A 27,613-nucleotide genomic window follows, 5' to 3' on the forward strand; every position below is an offset into this window, starting at 1 on the left:
TTTTTTTCCTTCAAGTGTGTCCAACAGTTTGTGAGGATGCTTCCACGGAAAGTACAGGATAACAAATGGTAGAGAAGAAAACAATACTGCTTTCCACAATTCTAACTTCTAAAGGCTAACCTAAGGGAGGGATTTTCAGCATAAGTAACTGAAATCTATACAAGTCATCTAACTACAGCCCCCTACTAGAAATGGAACATATCCGGGACACTCTAATTATATGACAAAGACCAGCTTTGTCAACAAGGACATCTTTGGCCCTTCTAGACTAGCCTTAAGTTTTCCATCAAGCATAAAAATTTTCAGTGTCCTTATTTTATCATATAAGTCACGACACATAAGTCTTCCTAGCAGCTGAGCTGGAGAGCACAAAAGGTCAGACCACACCTATCCACACCGTCACCACCTCTCTTCAGAACAGCCTGCTGCAATCCTGTCCCCAGGCCTTCCTAAGACAGGGCTCATAATACTGATCTACCCCACAAAGATGTGAGAAACAACTAATAATCATTAAAAAGCATAAAGCACTTTGCAAATATAAAAGTGCTATTTTGGCATTTATATAATCACCAGAAAACATTCATTGCTTGTGCTATTTGGCAATTTTGCATTTACACCTCTTCCTGCTTATACCTTCCTTGTGTAAGCCTTGAGCTTTCTACTGTGCCTCCCCATGTAGGAAAAAGAAATTATTACTCAGACCAGAGCCCTTATCAATACGGATGGAGGTGGGGGTTCAATTATCTCCCCTATTACTACAGAGGGGGAGGGGTACACAGATGCAAAGTGAAGGCAAATGAGACAAAGGAGCTTTGCACCCCAACATGTGAACATTTGCTTTCCTGGATTTTCACATAAGGCCAGCAAAACACTGAGCTAGCTGACTTTGTAGCAGGTCACTGGGGCAACCTCTGACAGTCTGAGGTTCGCCTGAAACAAGCATCAAGCTGACCTGGGAAAGGGAACGCCACACACAGCTGGGATTGTCCCATTTCCTTGCACTTAAAAGATCACAAGTGAGACCTGAAAGAAATACAGGGCCTGGCACACACCTGACACCAGGGGCAGGGGGCTGGTCATCCACATAGACCACCCTGACCCAGCCTGAAGCTAGAGTGTTTTAAAGAAAGTAGCAAAGAACCAGGAGCAGGACCAGGATTTCCCAGGAGATCTGAGAAGCAGTTATGAATGAACTTCTAAACCTCAGAGGTTTAGAAATGTCCTAGAAATGAGGATGTGTCACTTTTCTGCCCAGTTTCCCCTGGATGCCTCAAAATAGCAGCTAACTGTGGCTCAGAGAAAGGAAAGGATGAGTATACAAAATATCCTCTCCTACAGGATTGACAAGGTGAAGGGACAGGGCAGTGGCTTAACACCTGGCGAGACCAGGATAGAATTATTCATACCGGCCTTTTATTTCACCCTATAACCCTTAACTCCAGCCACACCCTCTCCCGATTCCCACAGGCCATCGCAGCCCAACCTACTCTATTGCCTGACATCCTGTCCCCTGCCCCACCCCCTAACGCCCCTTCCTCAAGGTCCTCAAAGTGCCTGCTCCTCCACGCTCCTCACCCCTCTGGCGTGTATTTAAGAAACTCATCACGCTCAAGCACATCTCCCAAGAGCTCCCAGCACACTCTTCGTTGAGGAGGAGGCAGGCAAAATATAGCACCCTAAAAGAACACCTCTTAGCCACCCCCCCAAGACCCCCTAACACCAAAAGGCTCCCCAGCCACTCTCAGATTGTCCCTCCCGCCCCTTCCCCGTTTCTATAGGGTTTGTCCCCAGACATCTACTCCCCACATGCTCCGCGGACAGAGGGCAGGCCCCCTGGGGCCCAGCCCTAGCACAGGTGCAGCTTCTGGTGCTGCGCGAGGTGCGTTTTGTAGCGGAAGCCCTTGCCACAGCCGGCGCACTTGTGCGGCTTGTTGCCGGTGTGGATGCGGCGGTGGCGGATCAGGTGCGAGCTCTGGATGAAGCTCTTGCCGCACTCGATGCACGTGTAGGGCTTCTCGCCCGTGTGCGTGCGCTGGTGCTGCGTGAGCGTGGAGAAATCGCTGAAGCGCTTCTCGCACTGGCCGCAGCGGAAGGGCTTCTCGCCCGTGTGCACGCGCAGGTGGTTCACGAGGTGCGAGTTGCGCCCGAAGCCCTTGCCGCACTCGCGGCACACGTAGGGCCGCTCGCCCGAGTGCGTGCGCTTGTGCGTGAAGAGGTGCGAGCTGACGCTGAAGGTCTCGCCGCACTCGGAGCACATGTAGGGCTTCTCGCCCGTGTGCACGCGCTGGTGCTTCACCAGGTCCGAGCGCCAGCTGAAGCGCTTGCCGCACTCGCCGCAGCCGTGCGGCTTCTCGCCCGTGTGGATGCGCTGGTGGTTGGCCAGGTGCGAGCGGCGCACGAAGCCCTTGCCGCACTCCCCGCAGGCGAAGGGCCGCAGCGCCGCCGCCCCCCGCGCCGCTGGCCGCCGCGTGCGCGCGCCGGTGGCTCAGCAGGTGGGAGCTGAGGCTGAAGGCCTCGCCGCACTCGGGGCACGGGTAGGGCTTCTCGCCCGTGTGCAGGCGCCGGTGCTTGAGCAGGTCGGCGCGCCAGCTGAAGCTCTTGCCGCAGTCGGCGCACAAGTTGGGCCGCTCGCCCGTGTGCAGGCGCAGGTGATTGGTCAGGTAGGTGTTGCGGCTGAAGCCCTTGCCGCACTCGCCGCAGCGGAAAGGCTTCTCGCGCGGGGGCCGGGCCAGCGCGGGCCCCGCCCCGAAGCCCCCCGCCACGCCCATGCCCATCATGCCCACCACCGCGCCGCACTCGCCCGCGAAGCCGAAGGGCTCCAGGCTGGCCGCGGCGGCCGCCTCCGCCAGGCAGTGAATGCGCTGGTGCTGCAGGAAGGCGGCGCCCGGGCTGAAGCTCTCCCCGCAGTCAGGGCAGATGGTGGGCGCGTCCATGATGCTGGCCATCAGGCTGTCGAGCTCTCCGAGGTCCACGGCCATGGGGTGGTGGAGCCGGCGGAAGCGGCGGTGAGCGGGCTTGTCGCCCCGATGCCGGCCGCCCAGGGAGAGGTGCCGCCTCCAGGGAAGCACGGGAGGGGGCGGCTGCGCTTCTTCCTCCTCTAGGCGGTTCTCGCCAGCACTCTCCTCCTCCTCCTCTTCAGGGGGGCTCCGGGGTATGCTGTCGGACTCTGACAGTCCTGGGAACATTGCCATCTCAGCTACAGCGGGTTGGTCATCCTCTTCCTCGCGGAGAGCTCCCTCTTCCTCACTCAGCAGCCTCTCTGCAACAGAAAAGGCGGCAGTGGAGGTGACTATACTTGGCGCTCAGAAGGTAAACCCAGAGGAAGCCAGTCTCAGTAAGAACGTGGGCCACGGAGCAATCCCTCCTCCCAGGTACTCTCAATCTCTCTCCAAGATCCCCACGATTCCAGCCTCCTCCCCACCTCGTGCTTCCAGGGAAGGCCTGAAGGACAGCATGCTCCGTGCTCCAAAACCTGGAGGAAGCTCACTCACCTGCCCCTTGGCACTCCAGTTCTTCGGGTAGCTGTCTCTGGGCCCAGCCCCACTCGCTGTACCTGAGGCTCCACTCAGCAGAGCCATCCGAAGGCCGTCTGCTTGAGATGGTCAAATTTGGGCCAGGTGGGACTCCGTGGGATCTCCGAAGACGTTTGCTCACTCTAAGAGCTACCAATGCCTTTCAAGGCCCTAGCCTCAAAAGACAAGTCCACTCCAGCCAAACACAAGAAAAGACCACCTGGCCTACCCAGGCCCTGGACTATGATTGGTCAGGCTGGAACTGCTTAAGGTGGAACAACAAACCAAACACACCCCAACTTAAGGGCTTTACTATCTAAGGGGGAGTTGGGGATGGGGGTGTGTAGGGGAAAACGGTAAGCCAGCACAGGGCCTAGCTGGTGAGCCCAGCTTAGAGGCTGATCCAGAACACACACTCACCTGTGTGGCTGTGTATCCCCAAGCAGAGGGCACTCTAGACAGTTACTGAGATAGGAAAGACCGCGTGCTTGTGTGCACTGCAGGAGAGGGCAGCAGGGAGTCCGCCACGTGTCACAGGGGAAGGAATGTTAACCTGACAGTCCTAGCCATAAGGGATTTCAGTTCATTTCTGTCCCCAAGGCATGTATGGAACAGGATAAAGCAACGAATGCCCAAAGAGAACAAAGGTGGTGGATAGAAGCCCAGCATTTACTCTCTCCAGGTCAGGAATAGCAAGAGATTTAGCAGAGGCCTTGGGCACTTTGGGTATTAGCCACACGAAGCTAGGCAGGTCACTTACCGCTGAGTTTACTTATCCTCAGAGGGAGATGACGAGTGTGACGGTAAATATCTGGATACTGTTTGCTCAGCGCTGCGCTAAGTCAGTCTATATGCAGCAACTCATCTAACTCTCCCAACAACCGGATAAGGCAGGTTCTCCTATTACCTGTGCTCCCTCTTGTGTTGTTAGAAGTGTTCATTTATAGCAGTATTCTGTATATTGTAAAGTGCCGTGCCAGTGAGTTACCCTCTTCACCCGCGTTCACCAGCACAGCCCACCTCAGACTGCATTGAAGAAAAGGATGTTCCTCGGGCTTAAGATGGTACAGAATCTGCTTAAAAGTCTCCTCTGTAGAGCTCCTTCACAAAGAATCCTGCCTCTGGTTATACCTCGAGAGGAGCTACAAATAAATGAGTGGGTCAACATCCATGGAAACTCTAGCTTTCTCCTCACCTGTGCAGATGTCAGACACGAGTTCCCTCTCCTCTGAGTCCTCTCTTAGAGCTTCCTCCTGTGGGTGGGAGCCCATCTCCTGCTCTGGGTGGCCTTCTCTCTTGTCTGCGTCCTGTGGATTAGAGCTCATTCCTCTTTCTTCTGGGTCCCCTTCTCTGTCTTCAGAGTTCTCAAAATCGGAGCCCATCCCTTTGTTTGCTGAGTCCTGGGCTTCACACATGCCCTGTTTATCTTCTTGTTCCATCCGGGAAGAACAGGACAAGGGAGGTGACCAGGGATCCCTGCTCCAGACAAAACACAGATAAAGGTCACATCAGTCTGGCCTCATCCCCTCACCATGTCTGGCTTTGATTTCCATGAAAATTAGTGGCAAAGTCCAATAAAATGTATCGAGTTCCAAGCCCCAGATGGCAAATCTCTGCCCCATTGCACATTTTAAGGTAAAATGGACAGAGCAAAGGAGGCTGGTCTGGGTGGTGGAGGAACAGTGGCAATTCATTCTGAGGCCACATGCCAACTCTCACTGGCCTACAATTTGATTTGCTTCTGTGGATTATTCTATTAACGTGGGTTTATAGCTGTAACAGTGGTATTCCCATTTAAGACCCTGCTAGCCTAAGGCTAACTTGTAAGCAGTAAAGAGAGGATAAACCAATTGTGCTGCCTCAAAGTTGCCTGCATTCCTGACTCTTATTAAAACTTGCCCTCCTCTAAATATATACAATTTTTATTTGTCATTTATACCTCAGTAAAGCTGGGGAGTAGGTGTAGGAGGAGAAAGCTTGCTCTCCTCGAGCCCACAGCAATTTTGTGAGGATTTTAGCTAATTATGAGTGGACCTCTAAGGAGCCAGAGGAAAAGTACATTCAAGACACAAGAATAACAGAAGCATCAGTAGACTAACTTCTTATCTAAGACCGTGTCACCATCAGCAGCACCAACCTGGCTTTGTGGTGAGGATCTGCTGCTTTTCTGTGAGCAGTGAGATAATTCAAACTTTCGGAGGTCTGTTGGGCTGAGTGGAGGAGATGCAGGGACCCTCTCTATTAGAAGCCATCTCTACAGCCTTATTACATATTTTGCCTTATTACATACTTGAACTGTAGAAAGTCCTTAATAAGAGCATGCCCCTGGCATAATCAGTAACCCCTCCAACCCTAGCCAACTTGTGAATTGTAGGGAGAAAATGACATCAGAACCTTTTGTAAATATCAAGTTTACATTTCAAATTTAAAGGGCCCCCTGCCAAGACTGACCAGCTGAACCAAAAATAATTTACTTCTGCCATCCATCACTCCTACAGCTGAGCTCAAGGCAGCAAAGCAGTTTATAGGTCAAGAATCTTGGACTGAGACTTTGAAGTGTCCAGCTCTCTTTCTGCCTCCGATGCCCCCAGGAGGACTTGCAAGAATATGCCTGAGCAAGATGCCCCTTCCTTGGCTGGGAACTTTTCCTGCCTCTGTAGAGACGACTTCCTCGAGGCAGCCCTGGCTCTGCAGAGACTTTGGGGTGGAAAGCTGGAGTTACAGGCAGCAGCCATTCTGGCCGGGCCAGCCTTACTCTAGAGCCCAGGGCAAGTCAATTAACCTCTCATTGTTTCAGAGTCCTCATCAGTGCGAGGAGGATAATGCTAGTTAACCTTTCTCACAGGGAAGGTGTCAGAAGGAAACATTGAAAAGCACTTTGGAAAATACTGTGGAGAGGAATTGATACTGAGTATTACAAATGTGGAAGACACATACATATTATTTCTCTCTCTCTCTTTTTTTTTTGTGAGGAAGATCAGCCCTGAGCTAACATCCATGCCAATCCTCCTCTTTTTTTGCTGAGGAAGACTGGCCCTGAGCTAACATCCGTGCCCATCTTCCTCCACTTTATGTGGGATGCCACCACAGCATGGCCCGACAAGCGGTGCGTCGGTGCGCGCCCGGGATCTGAACCCGGGCCGTCAACAGCAGAGCGCACGCACTTAACCGCTACGCCATGGAGCTGGCTCTTATTTCTTTTTTTAATGTGGAATATATACATTATTTCTCTTTTTAAGTCCTGATGCCATTCCAGCACACTTCAGAGACACACTAGCCTCTCTGTAATTTCAGCAGACTCACCACCCTAGAGAGCATGTTAGATCCTTTCCCCAAGATGATGATGTACTCCCTAGAGTAGAGTGAAAAATCAACCCTGTCCCTTAAACGTCATAGGGAAATGGCTGTGTCTGAGGTTGGTTAGTCAACAGTGTCCTGGAATGCAGCTAAATTCCTTTAGACTGTATACTGTTTAAAATGCCAGGTTTCAAACACTCAGGATTAGGATCTAGGAGAAAAATCTCATTAAAGCCATAAACCTTTTAAGAGCTCTATCCCACAAGGGATTAAAGACGTCAAATCACTTCTACCCATCTCTCTTGCCTCCTGGAGCTCAGACGCCTTAGACAAGTACATCCCTTGAGCCTGCACATATAATAGACGCCGAAGGTCGAAGGTGGAAAGGTAAGGGTAGGGTTTTCAAACACATACCTATTGGTTTGCTAGTGGCTAAAAGCAGTGCAGTAGTGGGGGACGTTAAAGGAGACCTAATCAGTGGTTTCTGCCAATCTAAGACCAGCAAGAAGAATTTTATATCAATAAAGTAAAGGAATCAAATGTGTCACCAGAAACTCGTAAAACTGAAATGGCAGGGTATGGTGCCCAGAAGGGTATGGAAGTGACTGCAGCTCTCCACACTGAAGGGTGGGGTTTAGGGGTTCACCCTGGGAAGCAGGGAGCAGGGTTTCACCTCTAAGCCCTTGTAAAGACAAAGCATCTTTTTAGCACCTCAGACATAGCAAAAACAGAACAAGACTTTCTGATTTGTAATTTCTTGGGAACCAGGAGATAATTCATACCAGAGATATCAAACAAGGAAACATGGTTTTTCTAGCTTTCAAGAGGGGAGAGGAGGAAAGAGGCAGAGTCTGAATTCCCCACTTAGGACTGGCATATGGAAGTTTACAGTGCTGCCACACTCAGAATTGAGGTTCTGAGCTCCCAAACGGAGCATGTCCAGATCCTCATTCACACCAGGGGAGGGAGGATTAGATATGTTCTGAAAAGAGTGGGAAGCTCCTGTTACCTAGAGAGACACCATTCATGGCACAGCGTCTACTCAAGTTTGTTTAAAAATGCATTATTTTAGTGCAAAACCGGGAATCTGCATGCCCCACAATATAGACTCAGTTCCATTCGCGCCATCACATCATGGGGTTCTGGGCAGCTACCAAGTAACAGAGAAGGCTATTTTGAAGTAAGGAAAGGCAGTCACGATATATTATTAGAGGAAAACTAGCTGGTTTAAAAATAATCTTATTTTGTTAGTAGATGCACACTAGCATATGTATTTATACATATATACACAGGTTCAGAGAAGAAAAGCAGACGATTACTAAATTGTTAAACATCTCTTGGTCACTTCTAGGGGCTTTGTGTCATTTGATGTTAACAATAACCCAAAGAAGCAGGGTATTATTTTCAACTTCAGAGATGAAGAAATAGGCACAGAGGTGAAGTGACTAGCTCAAGGTCACACAAATCCGAAGTGGCCAAGCGGGGATTAAACCCCTGCAGTTAGCTCCAGTGCCCACATTCTTAACCAGAAGCTGGTGTGTTGTTTGGGAGGACTTTTCCTTTTTGTGCACATCTGTATTTTCTACCATAAAGATGTATTTTTATCAGCAAAAAAGCCAACTTTGTTTTTAATGTGATAAAATACATTAAAGGGAAACCTATGCTTATTCTAGAAGCAAGAAAAAGGAAGACAAGGGCAGGAGTTGTGATTACCTCAATCTGGAAGATAACTTTCAGAAATGTTATCTAGATGCTGTGATATAACTGGAGTGTCAGTCTATAGATATCTAGGCACATTTTGTTCCAACTCCTCTCCCACTCATTTTCAGAATAAAAACTAGCAACATGTTTTCTTAGGCAAGGCCAGGGCTGAATAACAAGTGGGCGGCAGGGGCACTGTGATAGCTTTGTGGCTAGACTGACCTGGGTTCAAATCCTCTGCTCTTTGTCAGCTACTTTCCCTCGTGCAATTTGCTTAACCTTGCTGAACCTCAGATTCCACATCCATAAAAACAAGGACCCTGCCACCTACCATATGAGACTAATGTTTGTAAAAGCAGCTGGCACGTTGTAGAGACACAATAAATGGTAGTTATAATATTATGAAACTTATGCTAACTTCTTAATTTGAAAAATACACACACACCTCCTTCAAATTGGCGGTCACCTCTTCACAGCTATATTCACTGAGAATGGCCTTTGGCAGGTACAAGCAGAGCTTCCTCTGGCCTGGTCTCTAAAGGCTCTATTAATGAATAGCCCACCATGTGGCGACAAGAACCAGGAAGGGGGTAGTGGCTTAGAGGGGCTGGGTTGAGGGGAAAAGGTTCAGTTCCAGATTGGTTTGGAGACGTTGACAACCCACCCTGTACAGAGAAAGTACAAGTCTAAAGCCAAATGAGGTGCATGGTTCAACAAACTCTGACTTACACCATCTGTAAGGGAGCTCTTCTTGCGCCAGTAAGAAGGGATAGAAGTTTAAGGGGAAAAAAACAACAAACAGAGGTAATGGTGGGAACAGTCAGGCAGATAAGATTAATTCTGCATCTAGTTCTAATCACTTAACTAGCAGTAATGGAGGAGAGTCCTGGTTTGTGGCCACCACAGACACTGTGCAATGTGACTTTGAGTAAGTATTTGCCCCCTCTGGGCTTCTGTTCAGTGAGGAGGTTGGGTTTAAATGTGCCTGAGTCCTCTTCTAGCCCATCAAGTGACAAGCAGGAGAGTTAATCCAGGGAGGCACCACTGTCAGTTTCATTAGACATTTTCAGCTCAAGCTTGTTAACTCCCACAGCAAGCTGTTAACTCCCCAAACACCCACCACCACCACTGCTACCACAAAACCTTTCTCTTGGATGCAGATTTCAGGGTGGCATCAGCCAACTTTGCCAAGACTGCTCAAATCCTAGTTTTTAGAACTTGCAATATTTTCATGTCCCTTCTCTCCTACCCATACGCCCCAACTCAAAAAAGAGTTATGTTTAATACCCTATAAAGTCACTAGGAAAATGTTCAAGTGCCTTCTAGACAAACTCAACCTCATTTGAAAGACTAATCACATCAGTTTGAAGATACTGCTACAGAGTGGCAGTAAATGTGATAAAGCATGTTGAAGGAAGGAGGGAGGGAGGGAGGGAGGGAGGGAGGTGAGGGAAGGGGAAGAGAAGGCAGAAGCAGCGCCAGGATCAGAATTTAACCTGAGTTTATTGGCACTTCTCCCAATGGCCTCCTCTGGGGCTGCCTGCAAAACCTATCCCTTTGGAACAGCAAGAGCCACACCACTTTATGGATGCAACCTAATTTCCTGAGAAGGGGTTGTGGCAGAGGAGCACACAGCTCTCCCCCACCTTCCACTGGCTCGCTTTCTCCGGGCGGCATTTTGCACAGGACCCCACACTGTCATGCCACCTTCTGGCCAGGATGGGGGTACAGTGAGGTGGCACAGGCCCCTGCTGGGACGTGGTCTCCCATCGGAACGACCAATGCCACTTACACTGCCCATGAACAGATCCCTCTCATTCGACTCCAGTAATTCCACAAGGTGAACACGGAGGCTCACCCACCCTGTTTTACATGTGAAGAAAACGGAGGCTCAGCAAGTTGAGCTCCAGGTGACATGGCTCCTAGATAGAGTCAGGCCTCAAAACAGCGTCTCTTGGCTCCCTGCCATGGCATCTCCCCCTTGGCCTGGCTCCTCGGGAAGGGGGCACACCAACTGGGGAGAGGAGTGGCCCCCTGGCAGCCCGGGGCAGGCAGGATGGCGAGGCTGAGGGCAGACCTCTCCCCACCCCCTCCCCCGGTGGGGTGGGGGAGTCATGTGCCACGGCCACTGCCAGGTGGCCCAGAGCCAGGCCAGCAGGGCTGTCATGTCAGGGGAAGGAAGCGGCCAGGCGGCCAGCCAGGAGCGGCTCCCACTCGGCCTCCTCCGGGCTGCAGCTCCTTTCCTGTCTCCTTCTCCTCTCGCAGGTCCCTTCCTTACCTCAACGGGGGCGCCGGCTCAGACCCCCGCCTGCCTCCCCGCAGCATCGAAGGCTTCCTGCCTTCACTTCCCACGCCCCCTGCGCACCAGTCTCTCCCAAGGGAGGGTTTCCATGGCTGAGTCCAGGCAGGGACGCCCGACTGGGTAGAATGCTGGAAAAACAATTTAAGTCTGCGGTTCAAAAGGCTGAACTCATGACCATAACTGGGGTCTAATCAGGGATTCCAGGGGGTTAATCATTTGTCAGTCTCCAGCACCAACTGAGTAAACAGTCAACTATCCTCTCAGGGGATCTGGCCATCAGGGTCCTGCCTCCTCACCGGTGAGCCTGTGGTCAGACAGAACCCAAAGGGCAGAGAAATCCACCTCACCGTATATGCAGGGGATGCCTCCAGTGAGCAAGGAGAAGGTGTCCGCCTCCAGAGGGTGCAGCTGACTTCGCCAGTCACACACCCAGACTGTCCAACCCCAAATGCCAGCCTCCCAAGGGGCAGACTGCTGCATGGGCTGAACATTAATTTCAGACAGAGAAAGCCAGAAGCTTACTGCAGTTAAGTATTGACCACTCTCCAGACATGAGAAGCTAAAATAATATGGTTTCCTCCTTGTGGTTACTGCTTTTTTACCTGGAGAGGGAAGCCCAAGTTGAAAAAAGAGAAAAGCTTAAAACCAAGGCAACGGAAAAATCAATTTACAACCCCATCGGCCAGAGTTAGTCTGAGACTCCTTCTAATCTCTATAGTCAAGAATAGCACAAATGTCCTTGGGGTCAGGCATTTCCTGTCTATTGGTTGGGCTGGGGCCCCTCAGTTTGGCCAGAAGGCCTCAGCTTGTCACAGCTGCCAAGACTTCACCACCACCCCACTCCTCCTGCACAAAATAAGAATTATTGCAATGCAGAGACACACTCTAAGTGCCCTCAAAGTTAGACCATCTGCCCTGAGATGAGAAGGCACAAAAGCTAAAGGTTTTCATGCAGGCATTTACTTGTCCATACTTTACATTTAACTGATTAGAATGTTCTACCTGATGCACAGAGAATCCTCAGTTCATGATTTTTTCTCTGCTGTGTCGGGCATTGTACCACCAGCACCACCTGCATACATCCTCAGCTTCTCTTCTTATCTAGCACCTGGGCAGTCCTCAGAAGAATTATCTTCAGATACCTCCTCAGCAGCTGGCTCAAACGCTCATTTGTATTTCATGGAATCATAGACTTGGAAATCCCTTAGCTCAGACTCCTTCTACAGACAGGAAACTGAGGCTCAGAGAGGGAAAGTGACCAGGTCACAGACGGAAAGGCAGTCTGCCACAAGAGTTATGGCCAGAATCTCAATTTTCTGATGGCCTTTCCAATGATCTTTCCCTCTCTTTAATATAAAACACCACTTCAAAACAGCCAGCCAGATAAATCTGGGGCATATACTTAATTGTCTGTTTTTTTTGCACACTATCTGTCAGCGTTCTCCAGAGAAACAGAACCAGTAGGATGTGTGTATAGAAAGAGAGTTATTATAAGGAATTGGCTCATGTGATTATGGGGTCCAGCAAGTCCAAAATCTGCAGGGTGGGCCAGCAGGCTGGAGACTCAGGAGAGCTGATGCTGCAGGTCCAGTCCAAAGGCTGTCTGCTGGAGAATTCCTCCTTGCTCAGGGAAATCAGTCTTTTCGTTCTATCCAGGTATCACCTGATTGGATGAGCCTACTCCCATTATGGAGGGCAATGTGCTTTACTCAAAGTTCACCAATTTAAATGTTAATCTCGTCCAAAAACGCTATCACAGAACACCCGGAATAACATTTGACCAAATATCTGTGTACCTACTGGCCCAGCCAAGCTGATACATAAAATTAACCATCATACACACTGTAGCTAAAAAACATAGTCTGCAATAATTCCATCATATGTCAAAATTTACCATAAAAACATCTTATTTTTCATAAAAACGATTACTATACAGAGATAGCTGAATGGGGTCTCAGGGTGTATGCACTGTAGAGGACAGCAAGGAAGAATCAAAATTAATCTTAAAGATCTACACAGACACGTGTGTGTGTGCAGGCACACACGCCCACAGCAGAAAGAGATGTAATTTAATCTATTTCACTGAAAGACAAAAGAGAAAAGAGACTTTGCACACAGGGCATATGTGGGATATGGGAGTTGTTAAACAGCTTTGATCTGGGAAAGTTGATGCTGGATTCCCGTGTTAAGGTTACCAGATGGGGCCAGGTGATCTCAGGAAGTTTTTTCCAACCCAGATGATTCTGTGATCATATTTCCAATGGAATGAATAGTCCTCAAGAGAATTTTCATCACAGCAAACAGGGAGAGAGGAGTGTTGGGACCAAAAGGTTTGAGGCATACATTCAGTCGCCCCAGTTTCCCACTGTAGATTCAACAGGAAAAACTGCTCTTCCAATTCTCTGCCCAAAATAACTGTTGGGCGTTCTTGATGAAGAATGGTTGGCGTGTCCCAGCCCAGTTCATTTCAGCAGTGAGTAAGTGACACCTCTGTATATAATCTGCCAAGCTGTCTTACAACAAAGAGAAAGCAAGAAGAAAAATGTAGAGACATCATCTGATGCTTCAATTTTCCTGCCTGATTAAATTTTAAACTCCATAGCTAGATTGTTTTCAGCATAAAGTAAAACATTTATATACACTTAAAAACACCTTTTTAAAAATTACGTACTTGTGTTACTCTTATTTCCTTAATATTTCCTTAAAAATAACAGATTATCAGCAAAAGCCAGATCATAGGAAACTGTAAGAGACATTATCCAGTTTCTTCAACAACAACGACAAAAATGGCAAGAAAAAAACAGAAAAGAGGGAAACTTCGAAGTCAAAAAACTTGAGATGTATCAACCAACCTCATGTATAGAGCTTACTTGAATCCCAATTCACATAAACTACAAAAATAAATTACAAGACCATTGGGCAACTGTGAATGCTTACTAGATATTTGATATTAAGGAACTGTTCATTTTTTCTTTTTTTTTTTTTTTTTGCTACAGTCTTTTTGTTTTTTGTTTTTTGCTTTTTTTTTTTGTGAGGAAGATCAGCCCTGAGCTAACATCCATGGCAATCCTCCTCTTTTTGCTGAGGAAGACCGGCCCTGAGCTAACATCCATTGCCAATCCTCCTCCTTTTTTTTTCTCTTTTTCTCCCCAAGGCCCCAGTAGATAGTTGTATGTCATAGTTGCACATCCTTCTAGTTGCTGGATGTGAGATGCCACCCCAGCATGGCCAGACAAGCTGTGCATCAGTGGGCGCCTGGGATCCGAACCCCGCGTCGCCAGCAGCAGAGTGTGCGCACTTAACCGCTAAGCCACGGGGCCGGCCCCATGGGAACTGTTCATTTTTTAAGGTGTTGGTATTGGGATTAAGTTTACAAAGAGTTCTTGTAACTTTAAGAGATACATATTGAAATATTTACAGGTGAAATGGTATGTTTGGAATTTGTTTCATTTGATATGATATGTCTGGAATTCCAGGACAAAGAGGAGTGGGCAGGGATGCAGATGAAACAAGACGGCCACATATTTGATCACTGTTGAAGCTGAGTGGTAGTATATGTGGTTTTATTACACTACTCCGTCTACTTTTGTATTTGCTAGAAAACTTACTAATAAAAAGTTTTAAAATGGAAAAAAATTATTTTTTTTCTGAAATTTAAGGTTGATTATATTCATTTAAATTCTGAGCAGACCGTAATAAAATGTCAGTGACTTCCACAGAAGGATTAGCCTGCTTTTACAAAGTATGCCATATCAGGAGTGATTACTATGCTTAATATTGAATAGAGCCCATGGGAAGTCAGGGGGCGGGAGGAGGCAGTGGGGTAAAGAGACTAAAGAAACTTAAGTTTGATGATTTTGAGTCATTTTTTTCTTTTTATGAGATAGAGAAATAGCTGTTCTATCCAAAATAGAATCAGAATCCTCTTTCCACTTTCATCTACTTTTATATTTCCAAAGAACCCAAAGAAGGCTGCTGCCACAGCCTGTGCTTTATTTCCACCATTAGTGCAATAACTCTACACTCAAGACTAAGGGGAAGTAAACCTGGCTGGGGGTCCTGGTCGTGACAACTCTGCAAGAGGAACACTTTATCCCCAGGAAAGTCAAACTGATGAAATAACGTGAGTGTCCAACAGATTAAGTACATTGATAATTGGTCATCCCCAGAATGATCTTCTAAGGGGAAGTGTGGAAAAATGTAAGTGTGTATGTACATGAAAAGGAAGATAATACACTAGCAATTTATGAAAACATGATCTCCATGAGATGAACCTTAGCAGGAACCAAATTACTTTACTAGGCAAAACTGAGAACTTTTTAATTTAGGTAGTGCGCTTCTCAGGGAAACTCTGAGGAAGCCATCCAAATTTACTCACACCACATTACAACGAGAACAGCTAGAAGATATCATGTTCCCAGTTTATGTTGGAAACCAAAAGCTCGCAGATATTTTCCATTTTAGCCAAGGGTGCACGGTAAGCCTACGGTGCACAGAACCAGTCACAGGACACAGCTTTCATCCAGGAAGTGATACATCTGCCGCAAGAGGGAGGTTGTAGCGTCCACAGCTCATTCTAGCTTGAATGCCACAGTTCCTAAGTCATTCAACAGGCCCAGGCTGTCTGGGTTCCTTACGTCCCTTTTACCTCCAGTTCCTAGCACTTCCTGGAGAGAGCAACAGTACTAGATAAGCTTGTAAATAGAATAATGGTATTTTTCTTGGGCATGTGTTCTCAGCCTGAGGGCCTTTAGAGTCCAAGAACGCCCTGAAACCTTATGTGAATGAGTCTGTGGAAACTTTCTTCTGATGAGAAGGCCCATAAGGGATTCATGGCACAACAACGAAACAAAAAAAACCCTATTATAAACCACTACACAGAGGACTCATGCTACATGCCTTATCATAGCATTTCAGAAATCATCTAGGGTGGTTTTGGGGAAGGGCAATAAGAGCAATTGCACCACTATATGCCATGAGATCTTCTGGTGGGCTGGTGGAGAAGAGAAGATACTGACAGTAAACCTCAAATCAGACAGTAGCACAGACAAAAATATCAGTAAATTTCAAATAGGGGATGGAGCAGAATGAAGGACCTGGCAAATGCCACCGGCCTGATCCTGTTTGCTGATCTCATCTAAGACTCTATTTTACAGATGAGTCAGCCAACAGAGACCCAGAAAGGTTAAGTGAATTACCCATAAACACACCAGTTAAAGGCAGACACAAGCCTAAATCACTGGCATCTCAACTTTTGTTCCCATCTCCTTTCTACTTAACCCAACACAGCCTACGGCACTTGGCTGAAACATTCACACTGGCGACTTGGGCCTCCCAGCATCATTAGTCCACCTGCTTTTCACTTCCTAATCACTTGTGTTATGTGGCAGGTGCACTAAGAGGGAGCTGAGTTGCTCTTCAAGCCTCTAACACACTGCTGCTCTGGGATGTAGCTAATGTATACAACTTTGACCCCGCCTTTATGGCTCCCATCAGCAGCTGCTTTCTTGGGCAGTGAGTCAAAGCACATTAGTCAAGACAACCTACACAGGACACAAAATGTTGTTAGTTAATCCTCTTCTCAAAGGAAAAAGAATTAAAATCTGGCCAAAGTCACCAACTCATTCCTAACAAATCTTCAAAGTGTTAGCAAAGTCATCCTGTCTGCAAATAATAACATGGAAATACCCAGGTGAAGAACGGGATTCTGAGCGTATCATAAAACTCCACAATATTAGGAGCCCCAGTTCACACTTCCCAGCCAGTAAAGAAGTGCACCACCCATGTTCATCTAATATGACCCACTACAACTAATACAGTTTCTCAGATTCACTCTTTTCTATTACATCTTTTTGCTTCTGCTTTAATAGCTCTGCATTCTCTGTGTGGGACGTGGTGCAGAAATGGGCCAGGTCGGAGGGGCAGACCAACTAAGCACGAGCTAAATTGTGCTGAAGAGACTATATCCACAGATAATGAGAGAATCTCACAATTTTTTTGTGGAAAACTTCTTCAAAGGATTCCTCATTTTACAGATAAGGAAAATGAGGACTAGAGAAGATAAGTGCCTTGTGTGAATTCACAAAGGTAGTGAGTTGGTGGCAGAATTGGGACTACCTTTCAGGTTACCCGATTCCTTTAAAATACATTCTCTCCTGCGCCAGACTCTCTTCCCAGCAGCTCGGTCATATTGATGGGTTTAGTGCTCTGGCTTTAGAGATAGCATCTCACTGGCGCTACCTTCTTTCTACTTTTTTTGTTCTCTTCCAGACTCCTCTTATTTTTTTTTCTATTGTGATTTTAATTATTTTTCCTCGAAAAACCTAGAAAATGTTCTTCAAACTTAACTTGATGCGATCCTCAGGAATGGTCTTGATTTAACAGGTTTTGGATTATCTCCTTTTTGTCTCAGAGAAAACAATCTTGTTGGCTAGAAAAAGGCAGTCGTTTGAATTAGCATTGACTTAATGGAGTGTTATGGTAAACAGAGAATAATTCCAAGTCCTTGGTACAGCATTTGGAAGAAAAGTCGTCATAAAAGCGAGACAATTAGAGAAAACAGAAAGCCCATGAAGCATCAACCTGAAGAATTAGTACTGATTATGCCATTTTAAAAGAATCTTTAAGGACATTTTTCCATTCAAACTATGAAAGTCTCTTATTAAAAGGGGAGACTTTTTCTTCTGCAGTATCATTTTTGAAATGCCTAAAACCAACTATCGAACTATCAAAGGTATTACATTTCCTTCTGCAAAACTTCTTGGCCAAAAGAGTCTTACAGGCTACTGGGAAAAGGAGGGATAGGTGTCAATGAGCCCCAGTACCTCCTAACGTCACCACCACACACAGCAGTTTCCCGGTGAACCGAGGGCCCCCAGGTGTGAGCCATGTCAGCGGACAGTATTAACTGCGAACATTTAGTAAGTCAGGCTCACATCAATATCAGCTATAATTTTCAATCTTCCAAATCCAGTGGTCTCTTCTCCTTTGATGTCACCATCAACACTCTAAAGTGCTTGGCATATAATAGATTCAGTAAACAAAATAGAGATTCAGTTCACTCCCCACCCTGTCTCCTCTTCTCAACTCCTAACCTTCGAAGTTCTTGTTTACATTTTCTTCTCCCTCTCTTCTCAACCGTTTTACCCCTTCCCCCAGTTTTAAATAAACACCTCCTCTGTCCAGAGACCTCATGAATTTGAACCTCTTGCCCCAACCCCTGACCTGCATTCCAGGTCTACATTTCTAATGATGCATCAAGCATTACCACTGAAGAGCTTTAATGCTCCTTCTGGTCCTGAAGGGCTGCCCCACATATCACATGAGACAAAGGACAGCAGGCAGCCAAAACAGGGGGAAAGCACAAGTTAAGGCATCAACAGACCTGGTTTCAAGTAGAAGTTTGCCACTCACACGCTGTATGCCCCCGGGACAGTTATTCACCTCTGAGCCATAGTTTTTTCATCTATACAATGCGAAAAGCAAGCTACCTTAAAAGGTTGTCAAAAAGACTAAATGAATTTCCATTTGTATCTGGCCCTAGTCATATTGAAAAACACTAGTTCTCTTCTCAAATCTTTGCCAGAAATCAGCTCCTCCTGACAGTGCCCATTTCTGTTAATGCCTCTCTGTTCTTACTCATCAGGCTCAAAACCCTAGAGTCAACTTTGACCCCTCCTCACCCCTTTCAATCAAATCAGTTGCTAAATCCTTCCTTTTACTTCTCTCCTCTTTTTTCCGTTGCCAGTAGACACTCCTACCAGTTACAGGCACCTACATATTGCTGCTGGATCAATCTTAAAACATAGTTGCCGTTTCATTTATTCTCTTTCTCAGACACCCCTAACTGACTCTGCGACAGTATCCAGGGGAAGCGTAAACTTCAAGTCCTCAACAATGTAGCCCAAGGCTCTCTTACCTCTCCCTGACCTCTGTCTGCTAACCCCGGGCAAAAAGGGTTGCTCTGAATCCCCCAGAAGGCATCCTATGTTTTTCCTCTCTTGCCATAGCTTCCCCCTCAAGAAACAGCATGAGGCCGCCTCTCCTTTCCTGGAGGGAAGCAATACCTATAGTGGTTAAAGAGCCAGACCACCTGTGCATCCAGTCTAGCTGTGTTGCCTTAGGCAGCGTTGCTCAACCTCTTTGAGCCTTGGTTTTTTCATCAATAAAATGGAGAAAACAACTGTATCTGCTCTAGGATTATTGTTAAGTGCTCAGAAAGAATTATTACTATTTCACTTTATATGACTCTTTAAGATACTTTTCCTTATTTTATTCTGCCTCATATTCGTTTTTAAAGTATAATCATAGTTATAATATCTTGGTATCTTACTGTTTCCTCTCTCTCCCTTCCTACCGCCTCCCAACTGTAAGCTCCTGCTGGGAACGTATTGTTTTATTCACTTTGGTGATTCCCACATAATGAGCCCTCAAATATCTCTTGAAATGGATAAAGTTAGGTGTAACTATTTCTCTCCTTCAGTCTCAAAAAGAACTAACAAGACCAGGAAATCTAGTGATCTGGCCAGGATCACATCAGGTAAGGCTAAGCCATGGAAACAACCTAGCTCTCCTAACTGGATCCAATAACTTGTCAGCACCAGGAGCCTAGCATGCTAATTATCCTGCTAAATAAGCAGACATGATGGAAAGTGGTGATTAGCTTCAAAAGTTAGACACACAGAACGTTCTCGAAAAAGAATCCTGCGTCCCTTGGCCAAATGTCAGCACCCCTTGTTTGCCTCAAATAGTCTGAGCTTTTAACACTCACTTCAGCTATGCAAAGAACAGAGGTGGTACAGAGCTGTATTTGTGTTCATGGTGGGAAAAGCTACTAGACTCTCCTAGTCTGACAGGACAACTGCTTCTCTCCCAGCCCTGGAGGAAAGACAGACTAGAACTAACAGAAATTAAATGACGAATGAAGAAAGATCAACATTCAACCTTTACAAGTAATTATGAGACTAAATAAAAAGTTGCTTGGGAGGCAAGGGAGCGGGGGAGGGGCAACAAGGAGCACAACCAAATGCAGGAGAAATTTGTATTTAACATTAAAAGTGTCTATTCAGGGACCGGCCTGGTGGCGTGGTGGTTAAGTTCACCGCTTGGCTTTGGCAGCCCGGTGTTCACGAGTTTGGATCCCGGGCACAGACCTACACACCGCTCGTCAAGCCACGCTGTGGTGGTGTCCCATATACAAAATAGAGGAAGATGGGCACAGATGTTTTAGCTCAGGGCCAATCTTCCTCAGCAAAAAAAGAGGAAGATTGGCAACAGATGTTAGCTCATGGATAATCTTCCTCACAAAAAATTAAATAAATAAAAAGTGTCTATTCAGACCCAAGTTTATTCTCTGGCAGTTTTCAAGGGTATTGTGTTTTGCTTTGTTTTTCTTACTATGACAAGAAGGGCATGCATTTCTTAATTTCTCTTCTCACTTGATACAATCATCAGCCTAGAAACCCCTTTTCCTAAAGGTCCAGAATTAAACTATGAGACAAACATAGGCTCTTAAAGAATTTTGTAAAAGGGGTACAAGCTATATAGGAAGTAGGTGACCAGAAATATTTACTAAACTACTAATTCAGTCAATACACACAAGTACCAATTAGGGAGTGGGGAAACAGAAATAAAGGAGTTCCTATAGTAACTGCCCCCAAGCTAGTTTAGGCTGTGGCCAGTCTGGTTAAATTCAATTGACATTTAACCTTATTAGAAAAAAAGTAGGGGAGTGTTTCTTCAAGTTTATTTCACACTTTGGTTTTTCATTTCTGGGGTAAACTGGTTTTATATTAAAATAGATCTGCCACACATACACTCTCCAAAAAGAAAAAGACAGGAAAAGTTCATATATATAAAAATATATCAAGAGAATGAGAAGACAAGCCACAGGCTGGGAGAAAATATTTGCAAAAGACATATCTGATACAAGTCTGTTATCCAAAATACACAAAGAACTCTTAAAATTTAACAATAAGAAAGTGAACAACCTAATTTAAAAACAGGCGAGAGATCTAAACAGATACCTCACCAAAGATATACAGATGGCAAATAAGCATATGAAAAGATGCTCAACATCATATTAGGGAACTGCAAATTAAAACAAGAATGAGACACCACTATACATATATTAGAACGGCAAAAAATCCAAAACACTGAGAACACCAAATGCTGGTGAAGAGGTAGAGGAACAGGAACTCTCCTTGCTGATAAGAATGCAAAATGATACAGCCACTTGGGAAGACAGTTTGCCAGTTTCTTACAAAACTGAACATACTCATACCATACAATCCAGCAATCTCACTCCGTGGTATTTACGCAAATGAGTTGAAAACTTATGTCCACCACACAAAAACCTGTACATGGAAGTTTATACCAGCTTTATTAATAATTGCCAAAACTTGGAAGCAACCAAGATGTCCTTCAGTAGATGAATGGATAAACTATGGTACATCCAGACAACAGAATATTAATCAGAGCTAATAAGAAATGAGCTATCAAGCCATGAAAAGACATGGAGGAACCGTAAATGTATATTACTAAGTGAAAGAAGCCAATCTGAAAAGGCTACATATTGTATGATTCCAACTATATGACATTCTGGAAAAGGCAAAACTATAGATGGTAAAAAGATCAGTGGTTGCCAGGAGTCAGACGGGAAGAAGAGATGGCTATGTGGAGCACAGACAACTTTTAGGGCAGTGACACTATTCTGCATGATGCTACAATGGTGGATACAGGTCATCACACATTTGTCAAAACTCATAGAATGTACAATAGTGATGCTAGAGTAAACTATGGACTGGGTGATAATGATGTGTCAACAAAGGCACATCAATTGTAACAAACATACCACGCTGGTGCAGGATGTTGATAGTGGGAAAGGCTGTGCATGTGTGGGGCCAGGGGCATGGGAACTTTCTGTACTTTCTGCTCAATATTGCTGTGAACCTAAAACTGTTCTAAAAACTAAAGTCTATTTTTTAAAAAATCATATATTTATATACATATAAAATAATTTTCATAGCTTATGTAACATACAAGCATACACCCTTTGCTACACCTCGCTGTAAAAAATTGGCAGTGCCATCATATTAGGAACAAATCAAAATGGAATGTTTTAAAACATAACACATTCCTTCTTTCAACAAATATTTATTGAACACTTACCATTTGCTACACATTATTCTGAGTTCTGCTTTGGGGAGATTACATTCTAATGAAATAATTTTAAAAATCCATTGCTTTCGAAATCACCTACTGCTACCAGAAATCATTGTGAATACCTGCTTGAGGGATTATTCAAAAACAAAAAGCTAGAAAAAAAAGTGATTCTTTGAAATTCACAAATGTTCCCAAGTGTGAGGGGAAAAAAGTCAACAATTGGAAATGTGTTCTTCCTGTAGTGCCCTGCCTAAGACATCAAGCATCAAAGATGTGCCAACCACGTGAATATGCACAGCACTGAGACAGACCAAAGCAACGTATTTCTTGTTAATAGAACCCAGAAAGAATGGTTCCTGTTTTCGAACTTACGGTAAGATCTTGATAAAGTTTTCAGAAGACAATATATCTAAAATGCCTCTCTGAATAAAAGTAGGCCCTTTTCCCTCATTTTAGCTAATTAGATCTGCATGCACAGCACTCAGACTTGACCCTTTGCAGGAAGGGGAACCCGAAGAATTGCATGTGGCTCTCCCGCATACCTAGCTGGAACACTGTTGCTAGCCTATGGATGCACAGGGCATGACCTGCTGAACAAATGTAGGGCTCCCAAGAACTGTCCTATTTTCCTTTAAAATGACTAATTTGCATATAACAATCCATGGCACACTGCGTTTATATAGAGGCTTCCAAAGTGCTATGTGGCCTTGAGTAAGGGAAAGGGAAGGCTCAGTCAGCCTCAGGAGATGAATTCAATCTTGTGGCGGGTAAAAGCATTTTCCATCCCAAGAGGAGAGGCCACTGATATTTCTGCCATCCCCATTAATACACGATGCAGTGAAGCCCAAATCCATACCCGACACAAACCATGCTACTCCCTGGGGTAAAACGGAAGGAATTATCTTCCTTCCTCACCCAGCCTTTCTTTCTTTCTTTTTTTTTTTTCCGTATCTGCAGAGGCAGGGAAACCCTCTGATTTTCTCACATGTAGAGTAAAGAGGCCTTTCCTAGAGGATATGGCAGAAGGTGGGCATGAGAGCAAGGGGGAAGGATGAAACAATGGCCCCACCCATGCTGCCCAAAGGAATGAACACCATAATCATTTAGCACTGATGTTAGTCGAGCCCGTGGAACTCAGCAATACACAGATCTGCTCTGGCATATTTCCAGGGTACTTCTTCTGGCAGTCACGTGAAAAGGATGAAAATTAACTAAGAAAATGATCCCTCTTATCCCTCTCCTACAAACTGTCAACATGCAAATAATGTTTCATGCCTACATTTCTGCATTTTGAGTCATTACCAATTCATCATTAACTCACAGTTCCTGAAAGCCCACCATATGCTGGGTTGTGTTCTGGACACACAGTTCCTGCCATGTGCAGGAAATATGCAGATATTCCAGCACACTCTGGGGGCTTATTCAAGTTTACTTTCATTGAGAAGACATTAAGTCTTAGGTATTTCAGACAATGCAAAAGATTAGAGGAGAGGCTGAATGTGGCCTGAAGAGTTAAGAAAGGTTACCTAGACGGGGTAAGACTTGGCCTGCAGGGAAGAACAGAAAGAATTCAGAGAGGCTGGGAAGGAAAAACGATTCCAGGCAAACAGTTCTGTGCCCAAAGGTCTTGTTAGGGATTCTGAACCTAGTCTTTCCAACTGATGGCCATAGGAGTTTAAGGGCATAAAAATAAGGAATTTATGAAAAGCCAGTGCCTCTCAGAATGAGATCCACTAGGATGAATTTAGAAACCCAGCAATGTTCCTGGTAGGAAATCTGGAAAGTGGAGGACCTCAGAGGAAGAAGGCATAGAGATCCGGCAGTTTTCTCCCAGAGAAAGCAAAGATACACCCATTCTGAACAGGCTCAGGAGGCAACAGACCTAAAGTCCAGCCTATCGTCAGTTCAGAATCTGGGACTTTAAGCAAGGTTCTTAACTTATCTCTGAGCCCCAGTTTCCTCATTTTTAGAATGGAGATAATATTCCACGGGGCCAGCCCCGTGGCTGAGTGGTTCAAGTTCTGCATGCCCCCGCTTCGGGAGCCCAGGTTCCACGGTTCGGATTCTAGGCACAGACCTATTCCACTCATCAGCCAGGGACCTACTCCACTCATCAGCCATGCTGTGGAGGCACCCCACATACAAAGTAGAGGAAGACTGGCACAGATGTTAGCTCAGGGCTAATCTTCCTCAAGCAAAAAAAGAGGAAAAAGATTGGCAATGGATATCAGCTCAGGGTGGATCTTCCTCAAACACACACAAAAAAAGTAGAATGGAGATAATAATAGGTAAATCATCAGATTGAGGCAATTCATGGAAATTATCTAGTTCAATAGTTGATATATAGATGTTTAATAAACAGTAACTGTTGTCATCATGTAAAAAGGAAGCATGAAAAACTGTTCAGTTAGAGATAAGCGAGGGACTACAAAACTGCAATGTCTTTAGGGGAAAATTTGAGAGTCTGATCTGTCTTATACTTTTATATGCTACATCTTAATCCTGCTAGATTGCTTGGGCTATAAAAATCCCAACAATCTGATGGATGTCAGTGGCTTAGTTACAAATAAGCCACTTTTTCAAGAAAGCACACTTCACCTTCATGATTGAGAGGAAACAATCACCTTCCTCAGTCCAGCAGCAAGGCAAAAGTCATGGATTATCCACTTGTGATTAATCCATTCTATACCCTGCCTATCAAGTTTGAAAACTTAGGCTGGTGAAGAACCTATGCTACAAACTTTTAATGAATGTCTTTCTACTAGACACTGTGATAGGTCCTTTTAGGGTCTCTTAATCCAGAAGCAAAAGGAAAAGCTCCAGTCTAGAAGCTTTAGATTCACAACTGCAATGAATCCTCACAGGTCTATGAGGAAGGCTTCATCCGCTTTTTTATAGAAAAGGAAAGAGATAAATTAAGATGCATGCATTCTTTCACTCATTCCTTCCTTTATGCATGTTTCTCAAATAAACATCCTTTGTGCACTTGCTAGGTATAAAGCATGGGGTAGAGAGAGCCATTGCCCTCATGGGGTTTACAGTTTGAAGGGGAGAAAGATGAACATCTAACTACCACAAGGCACACCAGAGATGTGTGTCATCCAAAGGATGTCACACAAAGTACCACGCGGATGAGATTAATTCTGACTGGGAGGTCTGAGAAGACTTCTACGAGGGTGCTACATCAGCTGGGCTAGGATTTGGAGAAAATAGTCAGGGGCAGTGGAGGGATGCCCAGAAAGCATGGAGTTCAACCTGATGGAGACACACAGGAGGAAGAATGTGTGTTGCATCCAGGAATGGGGAGCTGTTTGCTGCAAGAATGAGTAGGTAATTTGGGATGGCCCCGGTCCAGTGGAGGATAGAGGTAGGTGAGCACTAAATTGTGAAGGGTTCTGAATGCCAAACTAAGGACTTACCTTTGTTGATTACATTAACACTCCATAGTGTGTGGTACTAAGAAACCTGTTAAGGGGTAAAAAAAAAAAAAGAAGAAGTAGGATCTTAGATACAAAGAAAAGCCCAAATAGCACTGGCATGGGCTCAGGCTCCAGAATTCTTAATAGTACTGCAGCTTTTGGGGTTTTTTTTCACTCTACATGATCAGGCAATATCTTTCTTGTCTTAATTTATCATCTTTGTAACCAGCTTTTATCCTTTCTCCTTCCCTTAACTAACTGGACACCAGAAATTAGGCAAACACGTAGATTCTGAGGCAATCCAAAGAGCTTTTCTGGGTGGAGGGAGAGGAAATGTGAGGCAACGCTGTCAGCCTTAGTCACATAACCTTTGGTGAGGTCACCCTCCTCAATGCAACTGAGCCCCATCAGCTGGCTTTCCTCAGTCTATTGTTTCCATTCATGCGCTTCGTCCTCATCATTTTTGAAGGCCATCTATGTTTTCCTTTCTGTAAAATAAAGGGCAGCCTGACTTCCCATTTATGACTTTGGTTCACTCTGCTGCCATCTTATTCTCTTTGGCACCCAGCTGAACTTCTGACATCAAATTTCCCCCAACAGCAATCTCCACCTCCAACATGCATGTGTACCCATGCACGTGCACACACACACACAGCCAATATGTTCCAACTAGGAATCATCTTCCAAATTCAGAGCCTTTTCCCTTTATTTTGCCATCCTCATGCCCTCACCCTGGACAACTGGGTTTCTCCCCACTCCATTCTTATCTCACTTCTGATGCTTCATGTCTCCTAGAGAAGCCAGTGAAAATGTTCTGTTTTCCACTACAAGCCATCTATATAAGGTGCAGGGCCCTGTGTCCTACCGCATCCTTCTTACCATGAATCCTGGGTACTCCTCCCTCACCCCCAAGAGGCATTTTTAAATGTGGCTCTAAGAATGTATTCCACATTAAATAATATCCATATGTTGGCTTGTTAAGACAAGGAAGTCAGCACTTGGGTACAGTATTAAAAAAAAAAAAACAGGGGAGAGGAAAAGGGAGAAATAGAGGCCCCTAAGGCACGTGAGTTCAGTTAGAGCAGTAACACTTGGGCCCCATTCAAAGTTGCCCACTCGTCCATCACAGCCTCTCAAACACTATTAACTTGCTAGCCATTATCCAACCGCCTTTACCACACCCTTGGTCCCTCGGGAGGGGGATAATGCCATAGGGGATGCAGAGTATTCATGTCACCCTAAGGTAAAGGACAAATAGGCCCCCTATAAGGTCAAGGATACATCACCAAATTGAACGCAACCTGGCACGGCGACCCCTCTAGGGCGGCGAGCTGCTGCCGATCTCTCCACCCACCCATCTTTATTGTGCCATTTGCCCAGACTGATGGCAGCCCAAACCGCTGATCTATCGGGCTAGAACAGAGCGGAGAGGAAAAAGAAGGAACACATTTCAGAAGGACCCAAGATGATGCGCGGCCTCTCCTCGGAGTCCCCCACCCTCGCCCCTTCAGCCCCGTGTGGGGCTGGGGGCGCGGACAGACAAGGCGAGAGGAGCGCAATCGGTCCTGGTCCGCAGCTGCACACAAAGCCCTTCACCTTCTCCTTGCCTTCCAAGCTCCTCCCTGGGCTTCGTTTTTCCGAGGGTCTCGGATGCCCCCTTCGGTGGTCGGCGGGACGGTCCGACTCCCTCTCGCAGCGCTGCCTCCTCCCCAGCGTCTCAGCCTCCTCCTCCCCGCCCCTCGCCACAGACCCCGGCGGGAGCTCAGCCCGGGCTTGGGGGCCGCGAGAGCACCCCATGCGCCCGGGGCCCCTGCGCCCCCGGTGAGCGGACAACGGTCCAGTCTACGAGGCACAACTTCGCCCAGCCGTTCCGCGCCCCGCTCTCGGGCGCACACCCCATCCCTGCAGCGGTCCTGTCGGATCCCGGTCAGCCCCATCCCCAGGCGGCGGGTGAACCCAGCCGCAGCCACGCTCCTACCTGCGCGGCGGCGGGCGCCGCGAGGAGCGAGGGCACCGAGCGCCCCGGTCCGAGCCCCGCGCCGCGGCGCGTCTGCCCTTGTGCTGCGGCGGCGGCAGCTGCAGCGACCGCGGCGGGCTGGCTGGCAGACTGGCTGGCTGCCCGGCTGACTCCTCACTGGGGCTTCCTGTAGGGCTGGACAAAGGACATTTCCTGGGAGGAGCAGGGGAATGTTCCCAGCATGCCTTGATTTGTAGTTCCC

At 46.2% G+C, this 27,613-nt stretch overlaps 1 protein-coding gene across 1 annotated transcript; it reads right to left on the reverse strand.

Annotated features, from left to right (window-relative positions):
• Positions 1-1,783: 1,783 nt before the first annotated feature.
• On the reverse strand, positions 1,784-27,613 carry ZNF697 (zinc finger protein 697). The gene is given in 4 exon segments (XM_058538921.1): positions 1,784-2,447; positions 2,449-3,259; positions 4,708-4,988; positions 27,373-27,613. Coding segments are annotated over 3 exon segments (1,656 nt in total). The 5' UTR covers positions 4,952-4,988; positions 27,373-27,613; the 3' UTR covers positions 1,784-1,846.

Source organism: Diceros bicornis, chromosome 4, assembly GCF_020826845.1.
Source record: "Diceros bicornis minor isolate mBicDic1 chromosome 4, mDicBic1.mat.cur, whole genome shotgun sequence".
In the NCBI taxonomy this organism is placed as follows: Eukaryota; Metazoa; Chordata; class Mammalia; order Perissodactyla; family Rhinocerotidae; genus Diceros; species Diceros bicornis.